Below are 24,671 nucleotides of genomic sequence, written 5' to 3' on the forward strand. Positions count from 1 at the left end.
AACTAGAAGAAGGAAAAACCTGACATCTCAATTTTGGCTAGCAACACACTATAATAAACTTTTTGGTAGTGATAAGAATGCTTATCTTGGTCTAGCCACCAGAAATGGATGCAGGAAGAGATTTCTTGGGAGAACCTGACACAAACCTGCAGGAGTTTAGGACATATGTGAGCACAGAAACTGGTCCCAGCCTAGAGAATTCTGAATGCAAGAGGCTAGATGGAACTGTCAAAATTGTAGAGCAAGGAAAAGGAGGACAGTAGTTAGTCAAGCTGTACTTCTACCAGTGGGTTCTTCAATAGGTTTCCCATTAGCCAAACAGATGCTGCAGAAGGGCTAAAGCGTCTTAATGGGCCAAAGACACGTGCCTCTGCTACACTGTGCTACACGTGCCTGGTACACTGCAGTACCAGGTCGTAGGGCAGACTACAGGAGGTAAGAGACAGCCAGGAGAAAGCTGCCAAAGATAGCCTGAGTGTGTACCATACTCTCAACAAAGAAGTGGGCAATGGGGACATATCCATGGGGATCTTCAAAAACTTTCCTAAATGCACAACTGTAAATGTCCACACTTGGACACCTGCTACACTGGCAGCTACATTACAACAGTCCCGGTCACAGAAGTCTTTGTCCTTTCTCTTCTAATCTTCCTTCCAATCAGAAGCCAAAAGCAAAAACGAGGAGGAGGTAGAAAAGTGAAGGAAACAGAGCACACTCCCCTTCTTGACTATATGGTCCCTGAGTCATGATTGGGTCTGAGTTCAGGGGAGAAGCTTTCAAACTAGATTTAAGTTTTTGACTAGACTTTTCATACTTGTGAATTTAATCACCAAAATAAGGCTTGTTCTTATAGTTAAAAATAACCTCTTGTCAAGATGTAGGGAAGGAAGATCCAAGATGGCATAGCTAAAGTCAAGGATGAGAGAAAAATAAAGCTAGTTCCTATCTGTATGCAAATCAGATATAGCCCATATATCAGACTTACCAGTCCACAGTGCCACCATCTACTCTGTTAATCAAGTCAGGAACCTAGGAGTCATCCTAGATTTTCCCCCTCCCTAAGACCCTGACATCCAGTATTATGTCTTAAACCTCTTTTAACACATCTCTTCTTCCCAAGCCCCTTAGCTACTAGTCTAGCTCAAACTTAAAGTACTGGAATAATCTAACTTAGTGATTTTCTACCCTGGCCCATACTTATGAATCTTAAAATATTAAAACTAAATTCAAACTAATACCTCGGCTCCATTTATGGGGATCCTCATTTATGGAGTCAGGTAGGACCCAGCCGTAAGTTTTTTCAAGGGGTCTCCAGGGTGTTTCAAATGTTCATACATGGTTGAGAATCACTAACCTAACTGGTCTCTCTTCCAGACTGTCTTTCATAGTGCCACAAAAATCATCTTTTTAAAAATGCAAATCTTAGAGCATCTGGCTGGTTCAGTTGGTTCAGTGTCTGACTCTTGATCATCTCAATCACGGGATTGAGCCCTGAGTCAGGCTCTGTGCTAAGCATGGAGCCTGCTTGAGATTCTTTCTCTTTCTCTCCCTCTGCCCCTCTCCCTCACTTGTGTGCTGCTCTCTCTCTCCCTCTCTAAAAAAAATTTTTAAAAAAACCATGCAAATCTCATATTAACCTTGAGTAGTGGTTTTCAATCTAGGGTACCCACTAGAATCACTTAGAGAGCTTTTAAAAATCCTGATACCAGGCCAAACTCTAGACCAATTAAAACAGTCTCTAGGAATACAAACCAGATATTCCCAGGTGAACCCAATATACAGACAAGGAAACCACTGCTCTAGAAGCAATGGGAAGCCACAGAAAGTCTTTTAGAACAATAAAATGCAAACTCCCCTGCAGATAATAAAACCTTCTCTCTAACCTTAGTACCCTCACCACTCACACTACCAGAGCAATATAGTTCCCTCAAAGGGCCACACTTTTCCTTCTGTGTAAAGTATTACCTCAATCGAGAAATTACCTCAAAGCCAGTATTACCTCCACTGCTCACCCACAGCTAAGACCCAAACCACCTTTAAGGTTAAGATCTTTCAAGAACAGCCTTTGTATACAGTGTCCCCAACACACAGCTGAGCTCATCAACCCACCTGTAACTGTCATGATTCTGTAGGGCAATTCTTAATGTTTACGTCTAACTTCCCTGTGGAACTGCTTGAAGTGAAAAACGTGTCTTATTCATGCTTTTATCCCCAGTGCCTATCACTAGGCATAGCACATAGTAAGCACTCAAATATCTACTGAATTCATTCCATTTAAGTAAATAATTATTTTCTATTATCATGCAGGTAGAATCCCATTATTAATAAAGTGAAAGAGACATCATATTTATATATTATATTCAAGTCTCATTATAACAGAAACCAACAGCTATACTTTTAAAAAATGTGAAACAAATATTTAATGTTTGTTCTATTTATGAATAGTAGTAAATAATGAAAAAGGCCATAAAAAGGGCAGTAAGTTTCCAGAATCACAAAGGTGACATCTCACAGAATAATGATGGTTAGCTTTACACCTGAAATGTCCTTAAAATATACCTTTTCAAAATGTTATGCTGGTATAATGACATCTGCGTGTTTTAGGAAGTGAACTAAGAGTAAAATGACAAGTACTTAGCTACCTTAAAATAAAAACAGATCATGAAAAGCTTTCAAATGCTTTGAATGAACTATACTTAAATCTAAAAACTCTGAGAATCTGGTGACCAGCATTTGATGGCAATTTCTAGTACTCTGGGTAATCTGTTACCCAGCAAAAACTCAGGTCTCCACAAAACCCAGGACAGTTTAAGCAGAAAACAGAGTATTTTATCAAAATAACAATAAAGTTACATTCAACATTTTATATTCATATAGTCACTACATATGTGACTTCCCAAAGATAATAATTTTGCACAAATATTAACTTGAGAACTATACACATTATGTACCTCATTCAAAAGATTTTTGTTGTACCCACATTGATATGGGCCATGGAAATTATCTTAGCATGCAAAAAGATTACTAAGTTACTATGTGTTTAGAATAAGTTCTTTTTTCTTGATTACTAAATTAATCTAGTATTCGATGAAAGCCTATTACTTGTTTGGGAATATGTTAAAATTGAAGTATCTAAAGTGACTAGTAAGAACATAAAGGCATTAACCACAACACTTGAGCATCTGTGGCTAATTTTTTTTTTTTTACCTTATTTGGCGATTTCAAAGGTGAGATGGCTATTTTATTTGGTGTCTGTGTTGTAGAATTTAAAGTTGATCCAATAACACCACTTTCAGATATTGTTATGGTCTTTGATGGAGTCCCGGGAGTAGACTGTGAAAGAACCCTACCTGCAAATGAGAGGCAGCACATCAGTTTGACTTTTTTCAATAATGATATAAAATGTATGTGATGATGATCTACACCCACAAAGACTGTAGTCTGTATGTTCACTATTTCATATGTATCCAGGTAGGAACTTAAACACTCAAGTGAGGCCCTAATGAACTAAGGTGAAACTAGTCAGAAGGAAACAAAACAATGCTTCTTAGTAACACTTAGTATCTTAATACCACTTTATGTAAAGTCCATGAAAACACTTCTCACTGTTCTCATCAATCCTGTTATGTTATATTTATCAGAAAATAGGCTCAGGACAACTGTGCAACATGCCCTGTGTAACACAGTTCCTGAAAGTCAGACCTTGAATCCAAGTCTCAAAACTTAATCTCTGTACTATACTACAGCTGTTTTACTCTGAACTTAAATCATTCAGGATACAATTTCAACCCACATCTATAAAACAGACATTGGACTAACCTGAAGACTATCTGATTTAATACTATCTGATTTTAGACTGCCAAAAGGAAAACAAAAAGTTCTTCTCAGACAGATTCCAACAGGAATACAGGGAACCCTTCTGGACACTACCCTTCAGGAAAAACACAGAAAACTGTAGGGTGTCTGGATGGGTTAGGAAATTGGGAATCATCTCACAATGAACTGAAATACTAGGAATTTTTATCCTAGTCAAGAAAGGAATACAAAGACATGACACATCTCCAAATTCTGGAAAGACTGTGTGGCAGTCATTAGTGCTAGTCACCAAGTATTCTGGTTCTCTCCCATTCTGGGCACATGGTAGAACTGTGTACTCCCTGCACCCCCCGCCCCCACCCCATTCCTGGTGATTAGGTTAGGGTCACATGACAAGTTCTAACTGATGAACTATGAGTAGAGGTGTTGCATTTCTGGGCCAGAACATTTCTGCCAATACAAGACCTTCCAAAGCTCTACTTTTCCTCTGCCACATCTGAGATGTCGGTTCCTCTGTCAGCTTGAGTCCTTGTGAGACTGTAAGAAGAGCCCCCTTTCTAATCCACAATAGATATGTGATCTTATCAAGTATGAATAAAAAGTGAAAAAAATTTTTTTAAACTTCTGAGATTTAGAGATTTTTATTATGGCAGGAAAGCCAAGATTATCCCGACTCATCTCTAGGCTGTCAAGTTGAAGGATTAGAGCCACTCTCTATCACATCAGATGCATAGCACAAATGCACAGAAACAGAAGTTTCAGTTCAGCACTAGGAAAGAACTTCTAACAAAAATTTCCACTTGAAAAGACTGTTTCACCACAAGTGAGTTTTTAGTCACTGAAGGCATTCCAAGCAGACGCTGTATAATCAAATTCACTGGCTGAAAAGGGAATTCAAGCACCCAAAGAAGAGAAAAGGTAGATAACCTACATTATCTCTAAAATTCCTTCTTAGATGCTATGATTTAACTTATAAATATATCTGGAGATGAAAGAGAGAGGGAGAGAGGGGAAAGAAAGAAAAAAGAAAGGACTTTCTCTTTAGGCAAAAATAAAAAACTAGCACTTAAGAGCTTCCGGATTATTTTTTTCTGACACAGTATACAGTTTCTTTTTTAAAATCAAGTTGATCTGACATTTATGAATGTTTAAAATATTTTCAATTTATTTGTAGTACACACTTACATTTAATTTCATTGAAATAGTCATTAACAAATTACAGTTGAGAATTGATTTTTTTTAACCTGAATAACATAACTAAGTCAATTCTATATAAACTAAATGAATCTGCATCAAATATTTTTAGACCACCCTAAAGTGCTAAACCTGCCTGAAGTAAAATGATTGCCTGTTCTAGTTTCTAAAACTAGTTATCTGTGGGATAAACCTGAAGCCCAAAAAGTGATTATATTAAGAAAATAAATTATTGGAGCACCTGGGTGGCTCAGTCGGTCAAGCATCTGACTCAGTTTTGGCTCAGGTCACGATCTCGTGGTTCATGGGATGAATTCCCACATTCGGCTCTGCACTAACAGTGAAGAGCCTGCTTGAGATTCTCTCTCTCTGCTCTTCCCCCAACCCCCCTCAAAATAAACAAACATTAAAAAAAAAAAGAAAAGAAATGACCAATAAAGACACAGTTTTATAAAATGCTCATCACTTATGGTTATTACTATAACTTATTTGTTTGGCATTACATAAATTCAGAAAAAAGTGTCAGAGAAAGTTAATGCAGAAAATCCTCAATTCCTGAAAATAGCTGATCCAGAAAAGGCCACTTAAAGTGAATTCATTTAAGACAGGGACAAAAATTTCACTACAAATAAGAAAACTAAGAGTAAATCTTTCAGTTTTCTTTTCTTTTTCCTTTTTTTTTTTTTTTTTTTGCTTATATTTAACAAAACTCGAGCTTATAATTAAAACTACAGTAACTCTTAGGATGAACTGTTAAGTCTAGGGGAAAGAGGATTCTTCTGAAAATTAGTGTGACAGCACAATGACAGATGCAGTTTGAATGGGCACAACTTGATCATACTGAAGGTCATCTCTGCCAAGCCAAAATATTTCAGGATTTCATCAATTTTCCCAAGAACCCTCTATACTTGTTAAAATTCAAGTTACTCTTAAAAAAAATTTTTTTTGAGAGAGAGCATGAGTGAGTGAGGGCAGACTGAGAGGGAGAGAGAGAATCCCACGAGGTGCAGAGAGAGAGGGAGGGAGACACAGTGTGGAGCCCGGGGCGGGGGGGGGCGGTGTTGAGCTCACGAACCATGAGATCATGACCTGAGCCAAAGTCGGATGCTTAACTGAGCCACCCAGGCGCCCCTCAAGTTATTCTTTTTGAGGGGCTTGCTTGTTTTTCATCCAGATAGCATCCCTCCTGATTATCTAATCTCCAAATCCCTATTTATCCTTAGCTCCACAGACAGATTCAACAAGTATGCAAATTCTACAACCTCCCCTTGAAATCAATTTGCAAGGTATTTACACTCCACTGTCAGGTGTTCTCCAAGAATCAAGAAACATACTCCAAAAGATAGGGGATGGGGGACAGGCAGGGAGCTGGCTTATCTAAGCAAGGACTAATTCTTAAGAGATTAATTTATTAGTGAATATTTTCACACTGATAACGCTTGCTCCACTGTAGAAACCTTGTACCTCGGGAGCTCTGATAACAAGGACCTCTGTATCTCATTAAACTGTCTCCAAAGCCTTCTGAAGTATGTGGAATCAACATTTTATAGAAGACGAATCGATAATTATTTACCCAAGATCACAGACAAAATCTATACAAGAGCTATGACTAAAACCCAAGTTTCCCAATAGCTCCTTCCACACCACCACATTGCTTCCATGATATACATTTCATTCAAAATACATATTCACTGAACCACATCTATGTGCCAGAAACTGTGCCAAGTCTGGAAAGAGAGATAAACAAGGTAAAAGAACTATCGTTAATGTGGCACATACGCACAATGGAATATTATTCAGCCTAAAAAAAAATTCTTACATGCTACAACACAGATGAACTAGGAGGACATTGTGCTGAGTGAAATAAGCCAATTACGAAAGGACACATACTGTGTGATTCCACTTATATGAGATATGTAGAGTAGTCAAATTGATAAGAGACAAAAAGTTTCTGTTAGGAGTTGGGAGGGAGGGAAGAGTGGGGAGTTATTGTTTAATAATGTAGAGATTCTGTTTTGCAAAATGAAAGAAGTTCTGAAGATGGATGGTGGTGATGGTGGTACAGCAGTGTAAATATACTTAATGCCACTGAATAGTCCACTTAAAAATGATTAAAATGTTATGTATGTTATGCCACAATTTATGTATGTATTTTTATCATAATTTTTTAAATATAAATTAATTTTTAAGAGAGTTTTGTTTTGTTGAGAGGGAAAGAGACAGAGAGAGGCTCAACCAACTGAGCCTCCCCAGTGCTCCAATATAAATTAATTTGTAAAAATTACATGACAAACAAAACAAAGCCAAAAAATTACCACTAAGAAAAATTATAAATGTAGTAGGGGAAACAGACAAGAAAACCAAGTATTATAACACAGTGTGACTAATGGAAATATTAAAAACCAGTATGAAATGTAATAGAAGTCTAATTAAAGTTAAGAATTTGGTAGGTATAATTAAGTTCTAAGGGAATACATAGGAGATGATCAGGGGAAGAGTATGGCAAACAAAGGCATCGTAAGTAAAAAGGAATGCCAAGATCCTAAATCCCGAGAGAACATGGTCTATTTGGTAATTTCTTAAAATAAGTTAAATTAGGTGAGAATGAAAAAGGTATGTATTCGATCATAAATGCCTTTAATGTTAAAAAAGCACTGGCATCTAAATTCAAATCTGACAGACTGAAGCCAAGAAACTGATAAGAAATGAATATGGCCAAGAAAATCTGAAGCAAGGGTGTGACAAGATCAGATCTGCATTTTTAAAAAAATCACTTACACACAAACTTAAGTTTATCTTGACTGTAAGACAGAAAAAGATTTCCATCTTCAATGAGAAGCCCAAAAGCCGTTAAAAAACAATCTAAATGTACTTTGAAAAGTCAATAGCTACAATATAAAGATTACAGAACCTCCTTGTGATAAGAGAATTCAACAGGAGAGGTACTTCAGTGTTTTAAAATTTAGTTCCTAAGAATTTAAAAGGCTATATAATGGAACTAGTTGACAGTGGAAATTCTCTCTCCAAACTGAACTTAATGCCAATGATTCTAATGAAATTTAATAGAAGTCTATCTATGCCTTTTGGTAGGGCCAAGAAGTCTGCCCATAATTAAAAGGTGAAACTATGATTAATGTGCAAACACATTATATAAATGACCCAAAGACCCAGCAATGATAACATTATAGTCAAATGTCAAAGGTGAAATCTTGGCATTGACCAAATGTTCACTCAGGCACATGTACAAACACAACTGTTTAGCGTATAATTTTCCCACACAATTAAAAAATGTAAGGGATTCTCTCAAGCTCAGAAATAGTAAAAAACACTGCACTGAGAAATTCCTCTTGGTTAACCCCCTCCACCAAAAACTCCCAAAAACTTCCCAGGGGAATGTTGGGGTCCCTTTTTCATCGATACATCCAAAGCCTTCCTTACTTTCAGCCAACTGAAGCCCACTTCTGGAACCAGATCCAAATCCAAACGCTTTCCAATCTTCCCTCTGGGGCCATACTTGTCCCCATGACAGCCCTCAACACAGCAGCCTCCTATAACATCACAAATCTCTGCTGAGGGCCAAAAGAGAAAAATACATTCGCCCAACAATACTGCCCTCAAACTACAATCTTTCCATGCCTCCTCTCACTTGCTAAAACGAGAAGCCTCCCTAAACACAATGCAAAGTTTCAGGAAAATGACAGATCACTGCCACTGACTTCAGAGTTGCCTGTTGTTACACTGTCTATAAATTTATCAAAAATGGTAGACAGTGGTTTTCATATATATCCTCTCCCACCTACCCCTCACGGTTAGTTAACATTTAAAGTACCTTCCTCAAGAATACACATTCTAGGAATGGGTAATTAGCATTTGAAAGTATCTAGTCAAAGTTTACCATCCAGAGGTACTTCCATAAGCCCTTAAAACACAACGGAAATTAGAAATGAGCTCGTAAGTGGTGAAAACGGTCATGTTAGTACAGCTCTGAATTAAAGACCAGTCACCATGGCTGTATGTCTCTAGAAAGATCACACTGCTTGCCAGGCAGAGTAAGAAGAGTGCTGGACTTAAGCCATTATAGAAGGAGAAAGGGAAAGGAATATCAATGGTGTTGCAAGGAAGTGATAATTATGGGTCTTGGACTCCATATTGACTAAGGAAGAATCTGAGGACAGGAAGTGAGTGATTCTTGAGAAAGAATGATTAACAGATCAGAGATCTCAAAGTCAAAGAACTGCCAGATTGGGAATACAATGGCAGATAAACTAATAAAGAAAACAAAATACTCAAAGTCAAGATTTGAGGTGTTACAGTAATTGGTGATGACAAATTATTAAAGTATATAATAAAGAGCATTCGGCCACACTGAAGAATTTGCTGAAATTTTGTTATCACATAAGTAATTACTACCATTGTGACCATTTTCTGTTCATAGAAAACTGTATATAAAGCATTTTGAAACCAAAAACAAACAGAAACCACGAAATAGTATACTCTCACGTGTATTAATTTAAATCTATTAAACTTAGCTACGTGTGCTCTAGAGACAAACTGCCTGGGTTCAAATCCCAGTTTGGCCATTTACTGGCTGAGTGTCTCCATTTCTACACTGATAAAACCGGGCTGTTATTAGTACCTACCTTCCAGGATTGCCCAAGGACTATATAAGTGGCTACATGTAAAGGGCTAAGAATAGTGTGAGGCATGTGGTAAACACTAGATGAATGTTAGCTAGTATTACTGAAGTTTAAGACTTTGCTACTTTCATGGTAAAATTCTACCAAAAACTAAGGAGACTAAAGTAATGGACTGATTTTGAGATAAGGCATTTGCTCAGAGCACACATTTAAATAAGTGTAAGAAATAACATTTCTTATTAACTAGTTTGGTTTATTATAATAACTCTACTTGTTGCACTAAAACATTTCAAGATGGCAGAACAGCCTTTCTTAAACCTAAAAGGAAGGTGAATATATAGCTTAATAAACTATAAAGAAATATAACCTGCAATGACTGGTGGTGATACTTGAGTTGTCTGTCCTGTAACTGCTTTACTATTAATTGGTTTTGCAAAGATCAGCTTCGTGATTACTGGACCAGAGGTTGGTGTTCGAGGCTTCTTAGCAATCTGAAATATATAAATAACTATGAAGGCCATTTGTTTCTGTAAAACACCTATTCAGTCAAAATTAAACAGAAGATTGATATACAGAAGTACATATGAAACCGGCTCATTTAACAGAATATATCTAAGTATTAATGTTAAAAACATCTAAAATGCAGCCATTCATCAAAATACTAATATGATCCCATTCTTAAGCCAATATATAGCAATACCTTTGCATTTTATTGTAAATCCTTACTTTAGTCTGTAGGATAATATGCATATGATGAAAACCAAAAGAGTATTTAAAAATAATTTTAATGTTTAATAATGCTTACTTAATAATAAACAATAATAAAACATGACAGCAATATTCTTTCTCAAAATAACAAATTATTCAGTAATAAAAAGATAGAGTCAGTTAAGAAAGCATAGTGCAAATGATGAAGCCACCTGTAAATGCAATTACATTGGCCCCTGGAAGCAAAATATGAACACACATTAAAGACAGGCTTATGATTAGATCCTCAGCTTTAGATCTATATATTAGGGTAGATAAATAAACAACTGAGTAAGTTAATATCCTAGGATACAAAGAGACAAGTTTGGCAAAACAGACTATTCTGAAGACAAAGCCTCTAGAAATACCATTTGCTAAAATACTGTTTATTAGACTATCAATTCTTTGAAGGTAGGGTCTATATTTATTCATTCCTGATCTTAAATTATATTGGCATACTGTTCACCTGAACTAAAATTCTCCACAAGTCAAAGAGGGTAGAGTTATCAATGTTTTAATATTGAAATTATCAATGTATGCAAAGATACAGCTTCTTCTAAAAGTTAAAAGCAGAAATTTAGTTATGATAGGGGAGACATTAAATATTTTGTCAGATATGAAAACTAAGGCCCTGAAATTGCTATTATTGGAAATAAAGACTTAAAATGAATAAACACGAGGGGCACCTGGGTGGCTCAGTCGGTTAAGCGTCCGACTTTGGCTCAGGGCATGATCTCACGGTCCGTGAGTTCGAAACCCGCATCAGGCTCTGTGCTGACAGCTCAGAGCCTGAAGCCTGTTTCGGATTGTGTCTCCCTCTCTCTCTGACCCTCCCCCGTTCATGCTGTGTCTCTCTCTGTCTCAAAAATAAATAAAAACATTACAAAAAAATTTTAAATGAATAAACACGACCAATTTGAGTAACATAAGCATACCAGAAGCTGCAATGGATCACAGACCTAGAAAAATATCAGCGTTGTGCTCAAATTATAAACTAAATAATACATTACCTTATACTTAGAATATATTACTTTCTTACACTCAACATGTTACTGACAAAAAAAATATAAATGAGATATAAATCATTTTTTAAAAAAACAAAACAAGGAGATCCATTACTGTATAAAAAAATACCCGGCTTGGGGGCTCCTGGATGGCTCAATTGGTTAAGCATCTGACTTTGGCTCAGGTCATGATCTCACAGTTCATGAGTTCAAGCCCTGCATCGGGCTCTGTGCTGACAGCTCAGCTAGGAGCATGGAGCCTGCTTCGGATTGTGTGTGTCTCCCTCTGCCCCTCCCCTGCTCACGTTCTGTCTCTCTCTCTCTCAAAAATAAATAAACATTAAAAATTAAAAAAAAAAAAATAACCAGCTTGCAAAACTGATATATCCAAATAAATGTATAACCATTGATGCAATTTGGGAGACATAAAGGGGATATATTTCCCAAATGTATTTACAGGCCTAAATTCTAAAATAAGTCAGAATATGTCATCTATTGACTTATTAATAATCTCTAAAGATAAAAGTATTGATGTTCTTAGAAACCCATGTCTTATAATAAACATTCTTTTAGGAGCTTAGAGTATTTCTCCATTTTTAACTGATTTTCACAATCATATGACTATATGAATACTTACCAATCAGGAAAAAATGTAAACAATACAACCAAAGGCACATTAATTATTCAAATGAATAATTCCAATTTGCCCCTGTGGCTACATTTCTTTAGTGGCTCATTGTTGAAAATAACAGTTTATAGTTCCTTCAAGGAACTATAATAATTTGTATTATAAATTCTAAACTACTCTAGAACAAAATTATTAAGTAAAACAAAACATAAAGTATCACTTTTAATAAATTTATCTAATCAACAAAGACAAAAATGAATCAAAAAAGGAAATTTACAAATATAGCCCAATATATAATCAAATAATACGTGCAGGTAATAATTGGCATTGTATTATATAGATTCAGCAACTAATAAGGAGCTATATTGTTCCAAACTGTTAGTTATTAATTACTCTTACACACTACGCACAAGAAACATGGGAAAGTGTTTATATATCTGTAATTAAGTGAACTATACCTCTTTGTTACTGCCTCTGGCCTCAACTGTCACCTCTTTCCTTCATTTTTCAAGATGGGTCTCCTTCTTCCACCCTTACCTGCTGTCCATACCCTAACAGTTTCAATACTCTGATTAAACTTAAGACAACGCTGAGGATTGTCTAGGAAAAAAACCAGAGAATCATATACACCGTGTAATACTAAACCACATATTCTGGTGCCTAAAGAGGAAACATAGATGTGTAGCTTCTTATTTTTTTTTTTTTTTTCTAGGCTTTAGAGCTTTGTAGCTTTTTACTTTTGAATTGGAAAGATCTGATTTGCCTAAAAATAACTGGACAAGTGGAACAATATTCTAATTGGGGTTTCTTCTGTTTTTGTTATTTTTTTAAAATAGAAGTTCTTTTTTTAATAAACAGAATCAGGTTTTATAAAATTAACAATAAATGCTTTCACTGTAAGTACTTAGGGGACTGTAGTAGAAACCTTGTAGATACAAGTAAACTGGTCATGAAACAGCATGCATACATTGCTCTAATAAATGAAAAAAAAATGACATTCTGATTTTCATTATCAGTTTATTGTGAATGTGGTTATGATCCACATCTCCAAAGCCAGATAAACTCTGGTAAACTAATAAAAACAAGTTTCAAAACTGATTTTAAAAAGACAAGATACTTGACAACACGATGCTTGATGGTATTAGTATATCTCATTCAAGAGATTCTCATCAAAAGAAGTAAAAGGAAGTCAGAGATAAGTGACAGATGATAATGAACAAGAAAGAAAAGGGCACTAAATATTTAATAGTGGCAGGAGGAACATGGGCAAATTACAAGGTTTGAGAAATCATACAAAGTGCTTAAATAAAAAACCCAAGAAAAATAAGCTTCTAGTTATTTTGCCAACATAATAACCAAAACATTATTTCTAATATCAGCAGAGTGTGGATAGTTCCTTAAATCTTCCTACTGCTTTATATACCTGCATGAGTTCTCTAACTCACACCTCCTTTCTTCTGGAAGAGAACCTTTCAAACAGGGAATGCATTTGTGTTTCCTGATATTAAGTGGATCATTTTATTTTAAGAGCAGTGGTGACCTCAAAAGGCCTATTTGAGCATAAAAAACTGGGAACCATTGAATGTATGCTCTGTTAACCTTCTATCTTAGGATCCTGTTCATACTAACAATAGGAACCATTTTGAAGGATCCTTGAAGTTTTGAGAACTACATCAGTACTATCTTTTACTATGTATTTCATCATGATCAAATAGCCATCTTCCAGCTAAAGCAAAAAACTCAGAGAAGTAACCGATCCAAAGTTCCACAGGTGATAGGGTAGCACAGAGGTCACTCAAATCCAGCTGGTCCAATTCTAAAGCCAATATGTTACCTTCCATCATGTGACACTGCCTCTTCCACACTGCAAACACGAGTGATGGCAATGGACAGTAAACTGCAAAGAGGCGGCACACGCTGGCTAGTATGTACTATTGCTGGCTCCAAGGGTTTCTCAGAGCAGCAAGTTTTCCTAGACTTTGGCCATCTGTTAACTGAAAAAAATTATGTCTGAATGATTTTTTGACAGCCTAGCAGCAACTCTGGTATCTTTATACCAGCAGAGCATACTTGCAATCAAACTACTACTGAGAATAAAATGCATTTAAAAATGAGGAAAAAGCTATAAATACACTAAATTAGAAATTTAACAAAAATTAAGTTTGTTCTAAGTCACATTTAAAAATGAGGAAAAAGCTATAAATACACTAAATTAGAAATTTAACAAAAATTAAGTTTGCTCTAAGTCCTCTAGCAAACATTTTCAAAGCATTAGACATATCAAATTTTACCAAAAAAAAGAAACCCACAAAATTACTAAAAGCAACATTCAAAAGAATTCAATAACAACTATGCATTTAATTACCCTACAAACACAACTAAGAATCAATTTAATTTTTAACATGCATTTGAATTAATAAGCCCCCTTCTTTTTTTTTTTTTTTTTTTTTTTTTTTTTTTTTTTTTACCTGTACTGTTTTTAACTGTTGGGTCTGTAACACAGAGGGCTGAGTTGTTGTATTAATCAGTTGACTTCCTGGGGTCAATGCTGAGACACCAATGACAGGTTTCACCTCTGGCCTCCCTCCAATGGTAACTACTTTAATTTGCTGCGGTGGTAACTTAGCATCTCCTGACTGGGCCTGAGTTGTAACTTTCTGAGCCTGGGGTAGTTGGCTATGGGGTAGTGCTAAAACAATTGGTGAACCAGACTTGCCCAAAGTTGTTAAAATTAACTTCTGTCCATCTGGTTTAAGGGTCTGATTGCCAAGTTTAAGATCTGATGTCTGTGATACTTTGTTTAAAATAATCTGATTGGCTGATATAGTCACAGGAGTCTGAGCACCAAGTTTTTGAAGGCCACTTGGAAAAGCTGGTTTCACTGTGGTATTAGAATCTGCTTTAGTAATTGTGGTATTCACTGCAACTTGGTTAGTGTGGTTACTGTACACTGTGATTGGTTCCGTGGAAATGGGCGTGGCTGTAGAGTCACCAGTAGAATTTATGTTGACAATTTCTTCCAGTTCTGTCTCCATGGGAATTGGGGATGAAACAATAACAGCCTCAATACTATCATCATCCACTAAAGTTATACCAGTGTCCATTATCTCCTCTGGAAGCAAACTATTCACCTCAGCTGGCACCACCTCCATGATCGTTCTCCAGCTAGAAAGTTGATCAGGTGCTGCAATAAAGTTGAAAATGAATAAATTACTAATTTTCAAAACAGATTTAAGAAAAAAAATTATTTAAAAAAATGCAAGTGACAAAATCATTATTTATTACTGATGTATAATTGAGCGACAAACTTGAAACTACTGACAAACTTGAAAACTGCTGATTCACACAAAGAAAGACTTAAATGTAAACAAATATTGGAAAATATCTTCAAATCTCTAGTGAGCTAGGTCCTAAAATGAGGGTAGTTTGCCATCTATAAAAATCCATTAAATACTCAAAATAATGTTAAAGGAGTTCCAGAGTAATCCATCTCAGCAAGTGCAGATGAAATGACTTATTTGGCTCAAGTCTGATCAGTTAACTTCATACCAAAAACAACTTTATTTGGAAAAAAGATTCTCAAATCCTCCTTGGCCATTTAAAATGTCAAAAAAGAAAGCATTTAAAAGGCGTAAAAACCAGTCTCATTACAAAAAAAGTGGTAATAATAATAAAGCAGATTACGAACAAATCAGAACTATGATGCTTTTATTTATTACTTTTAATGTTTTTTAATGTTTATTTTTGAGAGACAGATGCGCGCAGAAGGGCAGAGAGAAAAGGGGACAGAGATCCAAAGCGGGCTCTGCGCTGACAGCAGTGAGCCCGTAAGCCCGATGTGGGGCTTGAACTCATGAACCATGAGATAATGACCTGAACTAAAGTCGGACACTCAACCGAGTCACCCAGGCACCCCAGAATTGTGATGCTTTTAGCCAAAGGTTATGTAGAACTTCCAATAAAGAAGTCAGTACCCTTATCTAAACATTACATCATGATCATGACTGACTAAATAGTAATGTTGCTTGCCCACACAACATTAAAGATCCACAGAAACCTAATCAGCATTTTTTCTCCCATTTTTTAAAATACAAAAATGCAATACCCATTCTGAGATTAACAGACATGAGCAACAAATTATAATTATTAGCACTGACAGATACTAATAGGGCCAAAATTAATCATTATTGAGTGTTTGCCAATGATAGCACAATTTATCCTCACAACCATTCTGAGACAGTATCATTACCACTCCCATATTACAGATGAAGAAACTTAGATTATAAAATCCGTCCCAGGTCACATAACTAGTAAATGATAGAGCCCAGACTCAAACTCAGGATATGTTTTATGATACCAGAGTTCATAATTTTAATCACAAAATTACATTGCCTTAAACTTTTACCACTGGTATTTTTTAAATGAAGAAAAAAACAAGTCTACTCCTTTACAGTCAATCCCCTACCCCAAACATCCCATCCTACACAACCACTACTCTATCTCTATAGATTAGTTTTGACTTTTGCCCATTCTAGGATTTCACATAAATGGAATCATACATTATGTATTTGTGACATAAAGGAACCATGCAGTACGACTGAAATTTATCTTCATTCCTTCACTTACCACAAGTTCTGTTCCTTTTTATTGTTGAGTAATATTCTATCATATGAATCTACCACAATTTGTTTATCCATTCACCTGTGAATGGACATCTGTAGTGTTTCCAGTTTGGGATTCTTATAAATAACACTGCTAGTTTGTTATGGATATATATTTTCATATTTTTTGAATAAAGACAAAGAAGTAGACTTGCTGGGTCATAAGGTAAATTTATTTTTAACTTTCCATGAAACTGCCAAACTATTTCCCAACTTGGCTGTACCACTGTATACACCCACCAGCAATGTGCAAGAGTTTCAGCGGCTCCACATCCTCGCTAACAACTGGTATTATCAGTCTTTTTAATTTTAGCCATTCTAATGGGTGTGAAGTGATATCTCATTGTGGTTTTCGCTTGCAATGCCCAAATGACTAATAACAATGAGCATCTTTTTATATATGCAGTGTATTGTACATCTTCTTTTGAAAAGTGCCTGTTAAAATCTTTTGCCTTTAAAAAAATATACTGGCTTTTTTTGTCTTCTTATTGAGTTGGATAAGCTCTTTATATATACTATAAAATCATCAGTCACAATAACCTGTAGCTCAAAGGAATGACTAGCATTTTGAGACTTCAAAGTACTAACATTTCTCTACATGCAGCTCTTTCTGATCAGGAGAATCCCCTCAGATATTTATGGGAACTTAAAGTAGACATGTAAAAACATCGACACCAATTATGTCTTTAGCAATGGGAGTCACAATAGTACATAACAACAAAGGGCCCAACCCATCATGTCACATTAGCTTCCCTTACCTACTGCAAACGGTGCCCAAGGCCCATCAGTTGCATCTGCACATTCTATTCCCCACAGAATAAGGCAGGATGATGACTTGGGTGCCAGTATCCACCAGAGCCATGAAGTTTTGACTCCCTGCTCTGAATCTCCACCAGTATATTTAGACATGTGGGTATGGCCTTTGGTCCCCACTTAAGGACAGGGAGATCTTTGCCCAACCTCTATTCATCCCTCTCCTTAAAGCACCTGAAGTCAAGGTGTAGGAGGAGGGTATAAGTCAAGTCACAGAAGGAGATATGGGTTGGCAATGAATTTACTTTCAGTTTCAAGTACCCACAGTTCCAACTCAACTAAACAAACTTCTAATTCACCCAAAATTCTATATCCTCTGACACCAATATCTCAGCTTTCGGGATCCTTAACTCAGTGACTACAGCCACACTGCCTTTCAGCTGGGGCTATGGAGTTGAGTGTACAACAATCAAAGCACCATTTGGGCTCTCCGTTCAGACCCTAAGTATCCATTAAGAGACAGAACACTGGAATACTTATTCCCCCTGCCCCTGCCACCCTTGCCCACCACTTGGGTGACAGCATTCACTACCAGATGCCAGAATCTTTTCATATCCCCTAACCTAGTCGACATGGCTCTCATCCTTCCTCTTTCATAAAGCTATGTCTCTGCCAGCACTCCACTTTCATGGCCCAAACTGCCAAGAGCTGTGAGCAATCTGAGATTTCAGACCCTCTTTGTAAGCTAACTAAGTTTCCTGTTACCATTTCACAGATACTGGCAGACCACACAGTAGTCCTAGGTAGAGACACAGGACTTATTACAGTATAGTAGGAACATGAGAGAATCATGTTTGTATCACAACTGAGAACCCTGAGCTCAGAGAACCTGATTCATTTGTAATGGGCTGAAGCACACCTGCCCTTTTGTCCACAAGAAGATATTATCTTTATTATACTGCACAAAAAGCAAATCTGCCCTTGGCTACAGCACGAGTCACTATTTCTATCATTCAAGGCTGTTTGCTATACAAACATCCTAGAAATGATCATTTAAAAGGGCAGTTGCTGCCTCAGTTGCAGAGGTGCAGGAATGCAAAGAGCAATGGAAAACTGTCTCCCAACAGTATATCTCTCTACTTACTTATCTTAGTAATGTTTTATATTTCAAATGTACATGTCTTGCACATAAATTCATCCCTAAGCATTTCATGTTATTTGATGGATTGCAATTGGTTTTTCCATTTTCCAATTGTTGCTAGTATATACAACGATTTTTTTTTCATATTGTTCATGTAGCCTACAACCCAGGTAAACTCACTTATTAACTTTAGTTTTTTGATGTAGATTCTTTAGGATTTTCTACAAACACAATCCATGCTGTTTGAGAATAATGTCTGTATTTCTTCCTTTCCAGTCAGTGTGTCTTTTATTTCGTTTCCTTGCCTTACTACACTGAGTAGGACCGCCAGTAAAATGTTTAATAAAAGTGGTAAGAGCAGACATCTTTGCCTTATTACCAATCTCATTTGTTAGATGTGGGTTTTTCACAAATTCCCTTTATCAGGTTCAGGAAGCATATTTATATTCCAGTTTGTGGAGTTTGGTTGGTTTCTTTTTTTTCCCCAATCATAAATGGATATTTCTGTCATATGCTTTTTCTGCAAATATTGAGATAATCACACAGCTTTTCTCTTTTAGCCTTGAATTATATTGACTTTTTTATTATTAAGCCAATTTTGCATTCCCGAAATAAGCCCTATCCCTAGTCATGGTGTATTATACTTTGTATATATCCCTCAATTCTATTTCCTAATATTTTGTCTGCATTCATGAGGGACACTGGTATGTAGTTCTTTTTCTTAGAGTGGCTGTCAGGGATAATGCTAGCCTAATAAAATGTGTTGGGGCATATTCTTTCCTCTTCAATTTTCAGGAAAAGTCAGCATAGAATTGTTACCATTTCTTCCTGAAGTGTTTGTTAGAACTCAACAGTGAGTCCATCTAGACATAAATCTTTCTTGTTTTTTAAGTATAAATTCAATTTCTTTGGTAGATATAGGGTTATTCAGGTTACTCAGTGACCTTTGCTATTTGGTAGTTTGTGTCCTTCAAGGAACTTATTTTCTCTAGGTTGTCAAATTTGTTAGCATTAAATTATACATAATATTCTTTCATCTTAATGTCTGTAGAAATGTCAACTCTTCATTCCTCATTTTGGTAATTTCTGTGTTTTTTTCTTTCTTTCTTTTTTTCCTTCATTAGTCTGGCTGAAGATGTATCAATTTTATTGATCTTTTCAAAGAACCATTTTGGCTTCACTGACTTTCTCAATTCTTTGTCCATTTATTATTTAATTGACTGTTACCTTTATCTCCTTCCTTCTACTTGCTTTATGTTTAATTTGTTCTTTTAGAAGCTTAAGATGGAAGCAAAGATCAGGGTTCAGTAAACTATAGTCCACAGACCAAATCAGGCCCATAGTCTGTTTACTGCTCTCCAGCTAAGAATGGTTTTTATATTTTTAAATAGCTGGGGGGAAAAGTATATATAAATTATATAAAACAGATTTACATGGCCTCCAAAGCCTAAAATATTTCCTATCTGGCTCTTCCCAGAAAAAAGTATGTCTAAAATTCTTAGTTTCACAGATTAAACCTTTCTTCTTTCCTAAATTAACACTTAATATTAAAAATTTGCCCCAAACCTCTAGCTGCATTCAGTATGTTTTTATTATTATTAACTTCAAATATTTTCTAATATTCCTTGAGATTTTATCTTTGAACCACGGAAAAATAAAGACATGCTATTTAACTCCCAAATATTTGAGGATTTTCTATCTTATTACTGATTTCTAATTTACTATTTATTGCCAAAGAATGTGATACTCTTTCCATTATTTCAAATTAGAGACTTATTTTATGGCTCAGTATATGGTCTATCTTAGTGAACACTGCATGTGCACCTGAAAAGAACATGTATTCTACAGTTGCTGAGGGCAGTGTTCTACAAATGTCAATTATATCAAGTTGGTTGATAGTGTTGTTCATATCTTCTATTTTGTCACTTTTTCTTCTTCTATCAATTAGTGAGAAAGACTGTTAAAATCCCTAGATATGATTGTGGATTTTTCTTTTTCTCCTTGTCTGTGCATCTTTGCTTCATATATTTTGAAGCTTGCTATTCAGAATGTCTTTTTATTTGTCCTGTTAAAAAAGACTAGGAATTACAGGATTAGAGTCTCCCTTGAACTAGGAGTAAAGTTCAAACTTCTAACAAGAAAAGGTCTGCTTGACTTGGCCAGTCTCTATGCAGTACAGGGCCTTGCAGAATTCTGGAGCCAGCACACCTCAAAGCCACTGAGCAGACTATGATAAATGCTTTATAGTTAGACATCTATATCTGTTTCAATCAGGGTCACATGCAAGGCATGGTGGCCTGTGCTAAAAGAAACTCTGAAAAGGAGCTGCGGGCATGGCAGGAAAGGGTTTGGCCATGTAGCTACATGAATCATCACTCTAATTTTATCCCTTAGGAATGGAAGATATGTACTAGCACATGCAACCTCATCACCACTGTGTTGAGGACCACTCCAAGAAAAGAGAGGGTTTTCACAAGCCAAGAGGACTGAGGAGCTTTACTTCACCTCATCTGTACAAAGGGTTACACGTCAAGGTAGAGTAGGAAAGAAGACAGAACATACAATGTATTCCTCATGCCTCCAGTATTTTTTTTTGCTCATAAAACAAAGTTCTAAAAGCAAGGTACAATTCTGGAAGCCATACATTGAGTTCTTCCTTCTCCCAGTTGAACATGGTTGAATGGTTTAAGTCTAATGAGAGTTAAAAATTCCTGATTTCAGAAAACCTAATGATTTCTAATATGTCCAATTATATTACATTTTAAGTTCTACCTAAAAAGCACCCTCACTCTCATCTCCACTGTCCTAGGCACTCTGTCACGTTACCCCGGTATTTCGATCATAGCATTTACCACTAGAAAGTATCTGTTTATACTCTGATTCTTCCTCCCCTACTTCTTTAGAATGCAAGCTCCATGAGGACTGGGACTTGTCTGTCTTCATCACTGGATCCCATATCTCCAATGCCTAGAACAGAGCTGCCACATAATAACTTCTCAATACAAACTTGAAGAATGAATCATTTAATCATGGAGAAGAGGTATCATCTAAAATTCTAGCATTATTTACATTGGGGTCTGAAAGATAACTTTGGTTTGTCTATTTGAGTAAGACAGGTTTATATAATGCTCTAAGACTTCACAACACTTCAAATAAAATAACAAGTTCACAAGGCACAAACTGAGAAATTCCTTTTCAAATAAGTTTTTAAATACTAAGAATTAACTTTTAACTAATACCCTCTGCAATTATATTCATCTTAAAATTGATAAGGTTCTCTTAATTTTTAACCATTTTAAAATTTTTATCAGTCATTTAATTAACAAATACTTATTGCTTCCCAACTTTGTAAGGGCATTATGGATAATTAACCAAAGATCTTGCCCTGACAAAGCTTAGAAATCAATAGTATGGCATGATCACATCGCTTCTCGGCCTTTTGGCTAAGATCAAGTGTAGAATGGCATGATCACAGTTGTACTCTAGGAGGATTAACTTCATCTCAGTATTTTAGTGGACTGGAGGCAGAGAGACCAGTTAGAAGGCTATTACAGTAATTAGTTCGAGACAGAGATTTATGGAGGGTTTGACTTAGGATAGTGAATGATTACAATAAATAAATATAAAATAAAAAATAACGTAAGACAGAAATGGCAAATGCTCTATGCTTTTACATCTTTTAAGAGTTTCTCACGGAAGGGAACCTGGGTGGGTGGCTCAGTTGGTTGAGCATCTGACTCTTGATTTCAGCTCAGGTCATCATCCCAGGGTTTTGGAACTGAGCCCTGTGTCAAGCTCAGTGCTAAGCATGGAGCCTGCTTCGGATTCTCCCTCTCTCTCTCTCTCTCTCTCTTTCTGTCCCTCTCCCCCACTCATGCACTCTAATAAAAAGTTTCTCATGGAATATTATCAGTGCTGAAACACTGTTACTTTCTTAATTATAGGTGAAGGACAACCTGGGTGAACAAATGTTTTCATCCTTGCATATAACATTATGAAGTGGTGACCTATCGTCATATTACAGGTGAATAATTTGTCAGATTAGACAAAAATATCTGAGCAATAAGAGCTATACTTTTGTACCTAAATCTTACCACCAGCACTAACTGGTTAACTATAACATCTGGATTTTAGCCCGGATTTCTAAAATCAAACACTGACAGCTCAAAAAACTAAGTACATAACTACATTTCTCAAACTAAACTGGGAAGACTAGACTATTCCTGAGGAATATTTGAAAAGTCTATATTTTCATTTTGATAATATGTTTTAAATAGTGTACTCTGGATCATCTGAATAACCACCTCAGACTCACAATCAATGGTACTAGAATTAGGGTAGTCTAAAAAAAAAATGCACAGAAGGGTCTTACAAGGTAAATGATATATTTATGCTAAGTAAAAGCCAAACCATCTGTGAGTTAAGGAGGAAAGCTTTACAGCATTCAAACAGAGAAAAGTGGTATATCACAGGATATACAGTATATAGAAAACTGCACACCTTGCCAAGGCGGGCAATAGTATATTCACTATGCAAAGAAAGAGTTTGTTTCAGCAAAACAACATCATCCAGGGGCGCCTGGGTGGCTCAGTCAGTTAAGCGACTGACTTTGGCTCAGGTCATGATCTCATGGCTTATGAGTTCGAGCCCTGCATCAGGCTCTGTGCTGACAGCTCAGAGCCTGGAGCCTGCTTCAGATTCTGTGTCTCCCCCTCTCTCTGCACCTCCCCTGCTCGTGCGTGCTCTGTCTCTCAAAAAATAAATGTTAAAAAAAAAAAATCATCCATTACCCTAAATTTAATTTGTTTTACTGGCTTTGTAGTTTTGTTTCTATTTCATTTATAAATCTACTTGCATTTTACACTTACTAAAAGCAATAAACATAAAGAATTTATGCTTATATACATCTAAAAATTAAATATTTTAATAAAACTATTTAGGCCAATACTAAGGACCTATACACTTTCTTCCCTTTAAAGAAGAACTACGTATATGTATATTATTCATGCTTAAGACTAACATGGTGGATAAAACATGGGGATTCAAATCAGAAAGATTCATTTCCGAATGTTGGCTCTCCTAGTTGTTTAACATGTAACCCCAAGCAGTAATCTCTCTAAGCCTCCATTTACTTGCAGGGTTACTATGATTTAGATGGAGCAAGAGGAAAAGAATTTTCATTTGAGTTAATAGTGTACCACATTCGATATTCTACCAAACAGCAAGGCTTAAGATCTTATCATCTTTGATGTCTCTTCATACAACTATTAATCTGTAATATACATGCATATTATACCTTTATTATATCTCCTTCCCACTGCAACCAAGAATTGCTAAATCTTTGAAGTTTGGAACCTACTATGGTATCTTTACCTCCATCTCCTTTAACCTCCAACACATTCTACAGAAAAGTTACAGAACGTATCTCTCTCGAGTGCATCTCTGGGGCTGTCACTCTCCTATTTAAAAATGTTCTGTAACTGTCAGCGTGCCTGGCAGGCTCATTTGGAGGAGCATATGACTCTTGATCTGAGGGTCATGAGTTCAAGCCCCATGTGGGGTATAGAGATTACTTAAATAAAACTTTAAAAAAATTAAATTTTCTGTAACTCTCAAGGTCTTCTGCATTAAAGCTCTACCTAATCCATCCTTCCAACTTTATCTCCCATGGATTCCTAAACTGAAAGTTTCCTGAGACGATGATACTGAGGTATCCTCTATTCCTAGCACAGTATATGACATATAAAAGATATCCAATAGTAACACTTGAAATAAGCAATGAAAATCTATAATGCTCCTCTTCCCAAAAAAAAAAGACACTAGGCTATCTCCAGTAGCATAACTCTTCATCTCTTTCTAGCATACTTCTAACTAGTAATAGACAAATTGTTCTAACTGTAACAAGGTGAAAACTGGCCTTTAAAGACAATCACAAAGAATCAAAAAAGACAATGGTCCTCTGTGATTAAAAGAAAAGCCAATGAAAAAACATTTTAATCTCCCTCTTTATTTTAATTACTTTTTAAATTCTGAGTTTTGCTACTAACTTAGCAGCTAACTGACATGTACCAAATAATTGCAACATAAAAG

The 24,671-nt window shown here is 36.0% G+C and overlaps 2 protein-coding genes across 8 annotated transcripts in view; both read right to left on the reverse strand.

Annotated features, from left to right (window-relative positions):
• The window catches only part of LOC132692355 (placenta-specific gene 8 protein), a 194,158-nt gene that overhangs the window by 79,768 nt on the left and 89,719 nt on the right, over positions 1-24,671 (reverse strand). The window lies entirely within an intron of this gene.
• Positions 1-24,671, reverse strand: part of LIN54 (lin-54 DREAM MuvB core complex component) — a 68,520-nt gene that overhangs the window by 39,984 nt on the left and 3,865 nt on the right. For 3 of the 7 annotated variants that reach the window (XM_060654745.2, XM_060654748.3, XM_060654746.3), the window contains exons 2-4: positions 14,495-15,210; positions 10,015-10,138; positions 3,208-3,350 (exon numbers count right to left, since the gene is read on the reverse strand). In XM_060654745.2, coding sequence (XP_060510728.1) covers positions 3,208-3,350; positions 10,015-10,138; positions 14,495-15,178 — 951 coding nt within the window. In that variant the 5' untranslated portion in view covers positions 15,179-15,210. The remainder of the gene's footprint in view (positions 1-3,207; positions 3,351-10,014; positions 10,139-14,494; positions 15,211-24,671) is intronic. The other 4 variants (XM_060654752.2, XM_060654751.3, XM_060654750.2 and 1 more) reach the window with 3 other exon arrangements.

This window comes from Panthera onca, chromosome B1 (assembly GCF_046562875.1).
Source record: "Panthera onca isolate mPanOnc1 chromosome B1, mPanOnc1 haplotype 2, whole genome shotgun sequence".
In the NCBI taxonomy this organism is placed as follows: domain Eukaryota; kingdom Metazoa; phylum Chordata; class Mammalia; order Carnivora; family Felidae; genus Panthera; species Panthera onca.